A 12,434-nucleotide genomic window follows, 5' to 3' on the forward strand; every position below is an offset into this window, starting at 1 on the left:
TTCCTTAATGTATTATTGTACATTTTAAGTTGCTCGGAAAATATTTGATGGTTGATATTATTTTTATTTTTCCTCCATCTCCTTTCTGCTGCCCTGCAATTTCTTTTGAGTTTTTTGACTTCTTCGTTTCTCCAGGGTGATGCATGTTTTACGTTAATCTTTTTGGTGGTGAGTGGAGCAACGGAGTCAAGGCTTTTCTTCAGTTTGCTGTTAAAATAACTAAAAATCAAATCGCAGGGTGCAGGTAAAATCACAGGGGGGCATTTGACTAAAACCCTGGTAAAATTTGCAGCCACTTCAGAGGTCAGATAGCGCCTCCTCACAGTTCGCACCGAGGTCTTCCGCTGAATAAAACCGGTGATGTTAAAAAACACACAGTAGTGGTCAGAGACAGCCAAGTCAACAACAGAGGACACGCTGGTGGACAGCCCAGCTGTTGTCACAGTAACCATCTCACCTTCCCTTCACAGTCCCGCCCTAATGAGACCACTGGAGGACACGGAGAGGGAGAGAGCAGCAAGGGGGTGGCAGAGAGATGCAGACACAGAGAAAAACAGACATGTATCACAGGAAGATGGGCAGCATGGAGGCAGGGTTGCCATTGTCTTGTATCTGCTCGCTGCACACGAGAAACCCTCTCTGTCAGCTACCGTTCCAGAAACAAAAGCCACTGCCCAGCCAGCAGCATCTGCTGATTACACTGTCTGCTCATGACCACACCACAAGTTCAGTTTGCTGGCTTGGCATTTCCATGTAAATCCAATAACATTATCGTTAATAGATAATTACCCCGCGCTGCATGATTTGTGACCGCAAACACAGATTAAAATTCAATTAAAGGTAAAAGTGTGCGTGGGTGCTGCCTGCTCTGCTTTGCTGAGTGGCTCCATTGAAGCTCAATGTCATGATTCGGCTGTGTGGCAGGCAGGAGAGGACCCAAACGCAAACTCACAGAGACAAAAGGTAAACTCAAAAAACACAGCTTTATTGCTGGCGTGGAGTGGGACACGAAAAACAATACAAAATAAACTAAACTGGAAAAACTAAAGCACAAGGAGCCACAGGGAAAAATCACACAGCTATGATGGAGACTACGACACTGACAAAGAGAAACACAGGGCTTAAATACACAGAGGGATAACGAGGGAATGAGACACAGAAGGAGGGCACAGCTGGGAGAAATCAGGACTGGACGAGACAGAGACGCAAAACTAGAAACACTCACATGAGGCATGGACCTTCAAAGTAAAACAGGAAGTATCACACAGAGACGCGAACTAGACACAGTGGAGACAGCAACTAAGAAACAGAGACAAACCATAAGGCAGAGGTCTAAGAACCAAAATACACAGAGGGAAATACTCAGCTTTGAACACAAGAGACTAGACTAGAGGGAGTAACAAAAGACCAACCATGAGAACATAATGCACAATGCAGGGTGACAGAAAACAAGAAACTCAAACATGCAAAGACACACCATAAACAGAACAGAGGGGGCACAGAGAGACATGAAGGGCAGGGGAGACTTAACATGGGTTGAAACACAAGGGGGAACTAATAAGCAAATCAACATAGGAGGCCTAATGAGCTAAACATACTATAAACATCAAAATGAACTAAAACTCAAAACACTGGGTCCTAAGACCCAGGATCGTGACACTCAATGAATCACATTCAGCGATTATATCTAATGTACATGTGTATAATGCACTTGAATTCATTTGAAAGAGGCAGTATTAAAATAAATGTGTGAGGGTGTTTTGGTTTTTTTTGAATCTCCGGAAAACATCGCTGTACACAAATGCGATCGACGTCACATGAAGGTTGATAAACAAATAGATACAGCCAGAAAGGGAGAACGTGGTGGAGCAGACCAGCAACGCTCATATTAACATCTGTTCTTTTATGTACTTTTAAAGTCTCTCCATCTGCTGCAGCATCATAAAAGCTCTAAATGAAGTGAACGAGGCCTCTGGGCTCTGCACAGATTGGCCCAAGAATTTCATCTGGGAAAACACATCTGCCAAATGTTACAGTAATAAGCAGGCCGCTCGTACGGGCATATGAGTGTGTGCAACAGGTTCAGAGGCTCTCATTTAAAGGCATACAGTGTGCTCATATGAGACCAAATGTAAGGCATGCAAAAGTACAACGCATGCTTATTCTTGTCAATGAGATATACATGCGCTTTGATTACACGTGTGCATGTGTGACGTTTGAGGATCCTCTAACGCGGGGTGTGTGACCTTTCACCATGGTTATTAACCAAGAGATACCATTAAATGATATAAAAGTTCTGTCCTGCGTTTTTTTTTTCTAAATAAAAGGACATTTTCAGAGAAATTAACAAAAACATTTTGTCTTATAATTACAGGACAGTCTGGCCAATGTGCTAGCAGAACATTTTCTGTAACTTTACACATTTATTTCATACAATTTAAGCCCAGAGAGTCGTGTTGATAGATTTATTTTATTTACTACAGAGATGTGTTATTGAAATTGCACTTATTATCCTTTATTAAAATCTCTCAGGGACTAAATGTCTAGTTAAACTTCTTTAAACTGAAAGAAAGGAGAATTTAAATCAAAATGGCCTATATGTGGCCTGTGGTGTAAAATGAATATGACGTCCCTGCTCTAGCAGGTTCAATCAGTGACATCAATCAGAATGTGTCACATTTAACCATGGTATGGAGCTGTTCCCATCTTATTTCTGTGCTGCACTTGTTAGGGGGAGATAACTGCAACCCTAAACTAACAAACCGCCCAGCCAGGAGCCTTTCAGTCAGTCATAACAGCATCTTCGAGCTACATGCATGTCCTAGTGTGATTTAGCAGATTCGGCCTCGCGGTGAGCCCTCGTTCTTTGTTGGAGCCGTTTACATAATAGCAGATTTGGGTTTTATGAGGTGAATGTTAGATAACACACAATCATAGTGTAGTGTGATTTCCAGTCTTTACTGTGGCTTCATATGTCAGGACTTACAAAATGCTGTTGATCAGCACTGCAAATTTGCCTATACTTGCTCCAAAGATTTGCATAGATTTCCTCAGCTTCACTGCCAGTCTCACATATCCAATGATTGTTGAATATGTGATGTGATATGTGATTCCCTCTTCTTTTAGAGGCAGTCCATAAACATCTGGGAACTGAGGAGACCAGCTGTTAGATTTTGGGGAGAGGAATGCTGTCTCACTCTTGTCTGATACAGGATTTTAAATGGTGAAAGGTCTGGACCGCAGGCAAGCCAATTCAGCATCCGAACTCTTCTCCTATGAAGTCATGCTTTTGTAAATATGCAAGGCCTTCCTTGAAAATTGTAATTTGGATCGGAGCACATGTTGCTCTAATACCTGTATATAAAACCTGTATTTACCTTTCTACAGCGATGGTGCCTTTCCACATGTTCAAGCTGCCAATTTCAGAACTTTAACCTGTATTTATGGATTTCATTTTGAACTGTGTTCAGACAGCGAATTCTGGAAGTGTTCCTGAAACCATGCAATGATTTCCATCACATAATCATCAGCATCTGGTATTGATTTTCAGCCTTGTCCTTTGCACACAGAGATTTCTCCAGATTATCTGAATCTTTTGATGATATGATGCACTGCAGCTGATGAGATATTTAAAGTTTTTACTCTGTGGTGAACCTCTGCTCATCTTTACCTCTGTGAAGCTCTGCCTCTCTAAGATGTTCTTTACACCCATCATGTTACAGATCTGTAGTCTTTTAACCTAATTAGTTGCATTATGCATCTCCAGCTGTTTCTTTTAGTACCATTTACTTTTCCAGCCTTTCGCTGCTCAGTCCCAACTTTTTTTGAGACCTGCTGCTGTCATCAAATTCAAAATGAGTTTTTATGGGTTTATGAGATTTGCAAATCATCGCATTCTGTTTTTAGTAATAATTTGCTCACGCACGCGGCATTTACACAAACGTGGACGGTGCACAACACGACATTCACATTATCTGTGTGTATGATGACTATCCTGACATTGCTACAGTCCTCACCCAGTAATACTGTTCGCTCCCAATCAACGTCCCTTGTCAATATTTACTATCGTCTGCCGGTACATCAGCCGCCTTTGCCGTGTTCTCGTTTCTCACCGTCAACTTAATTAGTCACATCTCTCGGTTTAATTACATCAAGTGGAAGGAGGTTGCAATCTCAAGTAGATCAAATTAAGCTCTATGCAAATGCTGGAGTGTCTCGTTCCAGGTTTCTGTGGCAACAATGTCTCTATCTTCCTTATTTCTGTTGGGAGGAGTAATGCAAAGCTTGTCATCAGTTGCTAAATGAAATCTTACACTGGAAATCACTCCTATTAGGCAGGTTAAGTGGTTGACTGTCTGTTTAAGTTTCTGCTGAGAAGTGACTAATCCCCGCTGTGTGTGTGTATGTGTGTGTGTGAGAGACACCGAGAATGAGAGAGGGGGACAATATGAGAATGAACCAGCTTAGATTTGGGAGAAAACATCAGAGTTACATCATATTTGACTAATCAGCACTGACAGCCTGTACAGAGATGATCAACTTCAGCAACTTTCAGCAGCACTGGCAAGTAAACTAACCATGTATCGTTTTCTATCTTGTTCTATCTCTCAAGATACTGTAAGTAAATGTTTCAGGATAGTATAATGTCATCAATACAAATTAACACTGTGCTATCAAAACACAGCCGAATCAAGTTTCAGCCTGTGGTTATACATTTCCTACTAATGTACTTGTGTGCTGCACTTCCTCTTAAACTGCATGGTCATATTGACACTTTAATCAATGCATTCCTTAAAGGGATTCTTAAAGCAGTAATCTAGTGCTGCTCAATGCTGCACTTCACTTGCTTAATGCTTCAAAAGTTGCTAACTTTGTTGTTGTGTACGTGTGGCAGCACGCTTGCACCGAACAAGATTTCTGCAGAAAATGGCAAAAAAAGGTCAAAATGTTCCATGAATCTAAACAGACATCCAGAGCTGAGTGATAATTCTTATAGATTATTGTTAGGTTTGTGTTAAATCCCAAAATAAAACTTAAATGTAATTCTGATTTATTGTTTGCAATAGAAAAATATTAATCTGATTTGATTTCAGTACAAATTAATTATAGGAATAATTGACTGTAACTGTGTTTTCTTTTTTATTTCATCTTATTTTCTCGCACAGCCCCCATTAAAATGTAACATTTTTCCGTAGTGGTTACTGGGAGCTGCTGGCCGGTCTGTAGGCCTGTGCGTCTGAGGCAGTTTTATTCCTTAATATGAAAGAAAAGCAAATAAACTGAACCTTCTGTGATGCTGCTGATCACAAATTTGATTTTGTTTTATAATGTAGTTGAACTGTTTTTCTGCTGCGCTGAACTTTTATCCTTAGTGCAACTGTGCTTTCAGCTACTTTAGCAACCAATCTTTAAGTAATGCAATGTTTCTTAAGTACAATAAAAAAATTGTGAGCTTGTGTGGAACTGGATTTCTCTAATCATTCCCATCCACTGTGTCCCATCGACTCCATCACTGAAATTCAAGCCAAGATTTTTGTAGTGTGATTTGGAGTCTTTACTGTGCACCAAGATTTCTGTCTTGCTTGTGAGCCACAACTCTTACTTCATCAGCCCCCTTCCCATTCCTCTGTCCACTCTGCACTCATGTGGGAAATGCATAAACTATGTGATATTGACGGACACGGTGCACAGGCCTGCCGGACAGTTATGCAAGGATAATGTGAACTGAAAGGTCTTCTGTGTACATTTTCTTTTATATTATAGCCCTGTGACTTATCTGACTATGTGTTAAATTATTGAAATTATTATATATATGCGAAAGTTAAGAAATCTGAAAGAAAGAAATATAGAAGACACCAAGGTAATTATTCCAGATTACATTTTGCTCATCCTGTTTACATGGGACTAAAGTATGCCATGTAAAGGGCTTTAATGTGCAACACATGCTGTGCACTATTGGAGAGATTTTCATGATCATTTGTTGAGGTTATTGTTTTGGTGGACATGTGGTCCCCTGTAATCCCTTCCCATGAAACAACTGTCCATTGTTCACTCATAACCCAGATGATCCCAAACATTAAATGAAGCATTAAGATAAGATAAGATAGAACTTTATTAATCCCTCGGGTGGGTTCCTCTGGGAAATTCGACTTCCAAAAAGCACAGCAACGACCGAAGCCAGTACAAAACACTTTAGGGGGTCAGCAGTTTTTGCACCAGAGACACAGAGAAAGCTGACTAACCTCATTTTACCCAAATCTCAGTAAAGACAGTGATGGGAATATTCAAATCAAAACAGAAATAACAGTTACGACAGTGACTGTATCTCTATGTTATTTAAAAGGCCTGCTGTATGCATTTCTAAACACATAACTCGAGGTGTTGCACATTGATTTAACTCTTCACAAAAGGTAAACTGTGACCAAACAAACAAACAAAGAAAAAAAGAAGAAGAAGAAAAAAGCAAAACTGCGGCATAAAGCAAATCAGCCAACAGCAGAAACCAGTCAGCCTTTACTTTGCTATAAAATTTCTCAGTTGGCCCAAACCAGGAAGTGCAGCATGGTGGTTGGAAGAGTAAACATGAACATGACTGAATATCGTTCCTGCAGTGTGACTTCATTATTGATTAAAACAATGAAAACACACTTTGACTGAAAAACACTCACTGTGCATGTTAATGTTGTGAAAACTGTCCTATGTATTACCAAAGCCTGCATTGGTATCGGATCGATCCTTTGTTTCTGTCCTCTAAGTTCAGTATGTAGTCCAGTTAATTATGTCAAATAAATTACTTTTTAGAAATAAAAAAAATACACCTCAAACATGCACTATGCAAAATGTCTGAACCTTTTTGTGTTGACTGTCATGTCTGTTTCATTTATAGTTCATTTAAACAACAGAAGTTGACCCTTTAGAGACAGGCATATTTAAATGGATCCAAGCAAACCCAGGTTCCAAATTCATGAAAAGCTGAAAGGTGTGTTTTGTTGTGTTAACTAATTATTGTGGAAAGTAAAAATCAGTGATCAAGTGGTTATTAAACCCCAGTCCCACAGCCTGCTGCTATCTGGGAAGCGGCTCACTGCTCTACCACCAGATTTTGGAGCACCGTCTTTCCTTTTTACCAGATTCATCCTTTGGTGGCACAAAGTGCTACAGCTCTTATTTCATTGTGCAGTCTCCAAATCCATAAATATAGTAACATGATCCTGAATCTTAAAAACCTAATGGAAAATCACCAAACATATTTCTTTGAACTTTTTTTGTTTTCCTTTTTGGCGGTGGGAGTTCACATAGTCAGTCATGTAATACACTTTTTTAAATTTATGAAATGAGTTGAAATAACAATAGAAATGCATACTCCTCTGTACGGTAACACAGAGTCCATCGTCGATTGCCATCAGGCCAATCACGTTCAGTGTAGTGTGTAGCCACCATCCGAAGGCCCATTTTGAGACAGGAAAAGTTTTGAATAATAGCTGTACTGTAAATATAATGATCTGATAATGTAATACAGTTTAGTAGTTCTGTTATATGTTCTTCCCACATATTTAAATTAGAGTTGAATGAAAGGTGTGGACCTGTACATAAAACATAAAACACAAAATGTACAGTTTAGTCTGCAGCCAAGATGATAAATTATGAATGTGTTACTTGTGATGAGGTTTTTATGTAGTTGCTAACTAATACAATTGTGGTTAGTGTTTGCCTACAATCCTGTCATATACCTGTAAAATAAAGATTTATCTCATGTTGTTACAACCTGATGATACACTCTCTTGGACCTGCTGTCTGTTAGGTTTTGTATTGTTGATTGTCATTTATGCTTAGAAATATTTAACCATATATGCTTAGAGGTGTATAATCATTTGTAGATTGAAAGAATGTCTCATCCTAGGAGGTCTGTAACAACTCTGTGTAGCATGAAGAGGGGAGTGCGTTCACTCCTCTACAGAGTGTTCTGGCGTGGATCACACACCTCCTAGGAGAGGTCGTATCTTCTCTTGCTGATATATGGTTTAGCAAACACACGTATATCTCTTTAAGTATAAGAGCCTTTTGTTTTGATAGATCTGCTAGACGCCTGGCACCAGCTTTGGGGAGTCTTCACAGGGTCACATCTTGATCTCACACACACACACACACACACACACACACACACACACACACACACACACACACACACACACACAGGCAAGGTACTCTTTGTGTGTAGACGTCATATGTTAATGAACCTATGCATATTCATGTAACCTCAATAAAAGAACAGTGGTACGGGAGAACGGACAAGAGCAACTGGGGTCAAGCGAAGGAACGGCGTTTGTCCGGTCTCTCCCGTGCACGAGAAACATGAAGAACTTTGCCTACTTCGTGTCTTGCTTGCTGTGTAATTATATTGTCTTCAACGTTCCAGCGAATAGGTTCAAGCTACAAACCTACCACTGTCCTCCATACATTACCAATTCCATTTATGCATTAAAAAATATTCTGAATGCCATATAATGTATATTAAATCACATATTTTCTCTCTACGAGATGATAGTTTAGACTGAAGTAAAATCCTCCTCTTCATGTGTAGTACTGAAGCATTCGTTGACACTAAATGGCTTCCATTACCGATCAAATAGAGGTAATTTGTGTCACAATCTGACATCGGTGACGGGCTGCATCTGGCCGTGCCCAATCTGTACACTCAGATGAGCCAGGAGAGGCAGAGGGGGGCAGGCAAGGAAGGAGGAAGAGAAGCAGACAGAGGAAGAGGAGAGAGAGAGAGAGCGCGGGTGCAGCTTTCTCAGACAGCTGGTGATGTGCAGCTGTCTGGGAGGCTGGATTACTCCCTAAAGTCTGCTCTCTGAGGGAGAGGCGAGAGGGTGACGAAAAGAGTGAGAGAAATAAATAGAAATGGAGACTGAAATGGGGACAGAGAAGCAGAGTGATGGGGCCTGGAACAAAGGGGATTTGGGCGGGCAAAGACGAAGAAAGCAGTACAAAGCAAAAGAAAACAGATTTAAGTTACTGAGATGGAGGAAGAGAGCAACGTGAGAGAGATCATCAGAGATAAACAGCAGACAGGGGAGGGATCAAACTCATTAAATCAATCCCGAATGTGTTTCACCGTCTTCATTTGAAAGGTTTCGAAAATGTGTTTCAGTGAAGTTACGCTTTACTACAGGAAACAGTCAATTTTTTACTTATTTAAACCATACAGCTAAATTCTGTGTTAACGTGAGTACCCCTGTTATTAAGGTGTAACCTAAAGAGGTACAGTTTATTTACACATATCTCTGATAATACACCAACACATTAAACCATCATTATAGGAACAATTAACCTTTAAAAATCCTTATTTAAACAGCTTCTTGCACTGAGATTACAAACACATACACGTGACCTTTAAATGCTCTGACAAAATATGGATTTTATTTATAGAGTTTGAATGGCCCAGCATTTAACCCCATTTTCCCCAGTTCAGCGTGAATTTGGTGATATGACATACTCCATGTGCATTTGAGTCTGAAAGGTCATTCCTGACTTCTTGAATGCAGCAGCTGAGAAAAACAAGGTCAATTAAACGGTCCACAGGAAATTTGATTGCATCATGTGATTTACCTGATGAATGGTTCCTTCTTCGACAAAAAAATACAGTTAATTCACTTCATATAACAGAGACGAAAGGCTTTAAAATGCTTTTGAATGACTCTTTTTTTGGATTTATATTAAATGTGTATACTGAATATATACTGTAGCTTACTGACCGCTGAACATAAATGTTAAGTCTAATTGTTGAATGTTTGTCATTATGCTTCTTAAATTTGTAAGGTCTTAGTTCAATCTATAGGATCAAGACATTCCTTTGTCCCTGACCACCTCTCCAGCCACTCTGTGCTGGGGGAGGATTATTACACATCCCTTGCAAAGATTCTGTTTGATGTTTGGTAAGCTTCCTGCCCTTTGTATGGCTTCACTGTGTTATGCATGGTGAACCATACATTGGGTGTGGGGGAGGTTACCCTCTTTATGACCAGGATGTTGTTAGAAACAGCAGATGCATACAGATGTTTACACATACACACACATAGTGCCTTGTCTTAGAACCATTTGGGGGGTTTTATGGTGGGCGTTGCTTCGCTGTGATGTGTATTGTGTGAACTGTTTTCCCAATAAAAGGCAGCAAGCGGAGGCCGTCATTGGGGTCATTGCGGTAGGATTCAGGAGTGCTTTCTGAGACACCGGCTGGGGCCTCCCTTGCTAGCAAGTAAAAGATGTTTGTCTTGTTTTTGTCGTTAACGAGAATAACTTTCACAGACCCAACAACAAATATGTGCATATATCCCTTTTTGACATTTACAGATTCACATAAACAGCAGTAATTTTAGCTCTGTAATTCATAACATGCTGGCTTTAAATAAACCAAACAAATATAGACCCTATGGTTTTATTATCTTGTCCAGTCTGGTTTTATGTCTGCAAATTAGATCACTTATCTCACTTTTCATCGTGTTGTCCCCACGCACTGTGGCATGTATAACTGTCAAAAAGAAAGAGAAAGTTAAGGAGGTGAGATGAGCAAGTGTCTCTGCAAGTGCATCGTCACGTTAAGCTAATTTAAAAATTCCAACCAACAGTGAGAAATATCCTCCTTCAGTTTTTGATGGATCAGTGTGGCCACCACATGCGCACACACATTAGTTTGAAAGCATGCATAAGTCCAAGCATGAACTTTTGCGAGGACGCTTCAATTAACTAGAAAGTGCATTTTCTGAAGAAACTGCAGTGTGAATGCTTGAATCTGAATGTATGCACTGAAATGAATTAATTGCTGAATTTAATAGTGATGGGATTTCCGGCTCTTTTTAGAGATCCGGCTCTTTCGGTTTGGCTCACTAAAAAGAGCCGGCTCTTTCGGCTCCGAACCGGCTCTTCAGATTGTTTTGTTGCTTTAATTAATTTATTATTAACAATAATATAAAATTATGCACAAAAGGAATTACTAACGTAAAAAAAGTGGTTTTATTTATATATGTTTATATATAAATATATGCGGTGACACCTAGAGACAAAACACGTTTCTAGCATGAACTGAACTTCCAAAGCAAAGCTACTAGATCACTTAGGCTACGTTCACACTGCAGGCGAAAGTGCATCAAATCCGATTTTTTTGACCCTATGCGACCCATATCCGATCATGGTATGACAGTGTGAACGGCACAAATCCGATATTTTCAAATCCGATCTGGGTCACTTTCGTATGTGGTACTGAATCCGATACATATCCGATGTCTCAGAAAGCGACTGCTGTGTGAACGGTCAAGTCGCATTAAATCCGTCTTTTACGTCACTGACACAAGACAGACGCCAATTATCAGCGCCAGAGAAGCGCCTGATAAGACATCGCGAACGTTTCCTGGCCATCCGGTGAAACTGCTGGGAAGACAACGTTGGAGAAACGTTAACATTTTATTTGTACTGCATAACCTGCAGGTTCTGACAGAAATCTGCAACTATCCTTTGAAGCACCGCTCCTCTAAAACAGCAATAAGGATCATTATTAGGTTATCTACATTATTATGTAAATAACAAAATAACTTAAAGCAAAAATCGGGAAACATGAAGTCCGAAGTCTTTATATTAAGGCCATCAGTCAAACAATATAGTTTGTTCTGGGTCTAAACAGAGCGCGTTGTGTATGACGTCTTCGTTTGCGCATGCGGGCCGCTTTGAGCGTTCACACTAGAGCGCGTTTGCTGTCGCATTTTATTTGTAGTGTGAACGAGCAGACAAAAAAAAAATCGGATTTGATCAAAAAAAAAATCGGAATTGAGCATTAAGACCTGCAGTGTGAACGTAGCCTTAAATTACACAATTGAAAGCATGTATGTATTGTTTGTGTATTCATACACAAGCACTCATATATATTCAAATAATTTAAAAAAAAGTTCATTTACCTGTTACTACCACACATCAAATCCGGTCGTTGGTACTTGCTGGCTTGTGTAGCCACAAGATAACAAAAGCTCAACAGTGCGCCCAGCATCCTGGAGCACTTCTGTTGTCTTTTGTACGTGTTTTGAGTTTTTATATGCTTCTAAGTTTTTACGTGTTTTGGAGTTTTTACGTGTTTTGGAGTTTTTACGTGTTTTGGAGTTTTTACGTGTTTTGGAGTTTTTACGTGTTTTGGAGTTTTTACGTGTTTTGGAGTTTTTACGTGTTTTGGAGTTTGTACATGCTTCAGAGTTCGTACGTGATTTGAAGTTTATATGTGCTTCGTCTCTACGGGCAACCATAAATATACTTTTATTTATTCACTCCACATAAAATGTAATAAATAAATCATATAATACAAAAACCAAATATAATACAAAAATATAAATGTTAAAAATGAGAAAAGTAGAAGCACACTTGTCCAAAAGAAGAGGAATCTAACGGTGTTT

At 39.6% G+C, this 12,434-nt stretch overlaps 1 protein-coding gene across 1 annotated transcript in view; it reads left to right on the forward strand.

The window, feature by feature from the left end:
• LOC146693788 (cell adhesion molecule DSCAM-like) overlaps positions 1 to 796 on the forward strand; it is an 86,817-nt gene extending 86,021 nt beyond the window's left edge. The window contains exon 4 of the mRNA XM_085429693.1: positions 471 to 796. Coding sequence (XP_085285819.1) covers positions 471 to 481 — 11 coding nt within the window. The 3' untranslated portion in view covers positions 482 to 796. The remainder of the gene's footprint in view (positions 1 to 470) is intronic.
• Positions 797 to 12,434: the final 11,638 nt, after the last annotated feature.

The sequence above is a fragment of the Copadichromis virginalis genome, linkage group LG14, assembly GCF_057382275.1.
Source record: "Copadichromis virginalis isolate Kocher_CV1m ecotype Utaka linkage group LG14, C_Virginalis_male_GT1.1, whole genome shotgun sequence".
NCBI lineage: Eukaryota > Metazoa > Chordata > Actinopteri > Cichliformes > Cichlidae > Copadichromis > Copadichromis virginalis.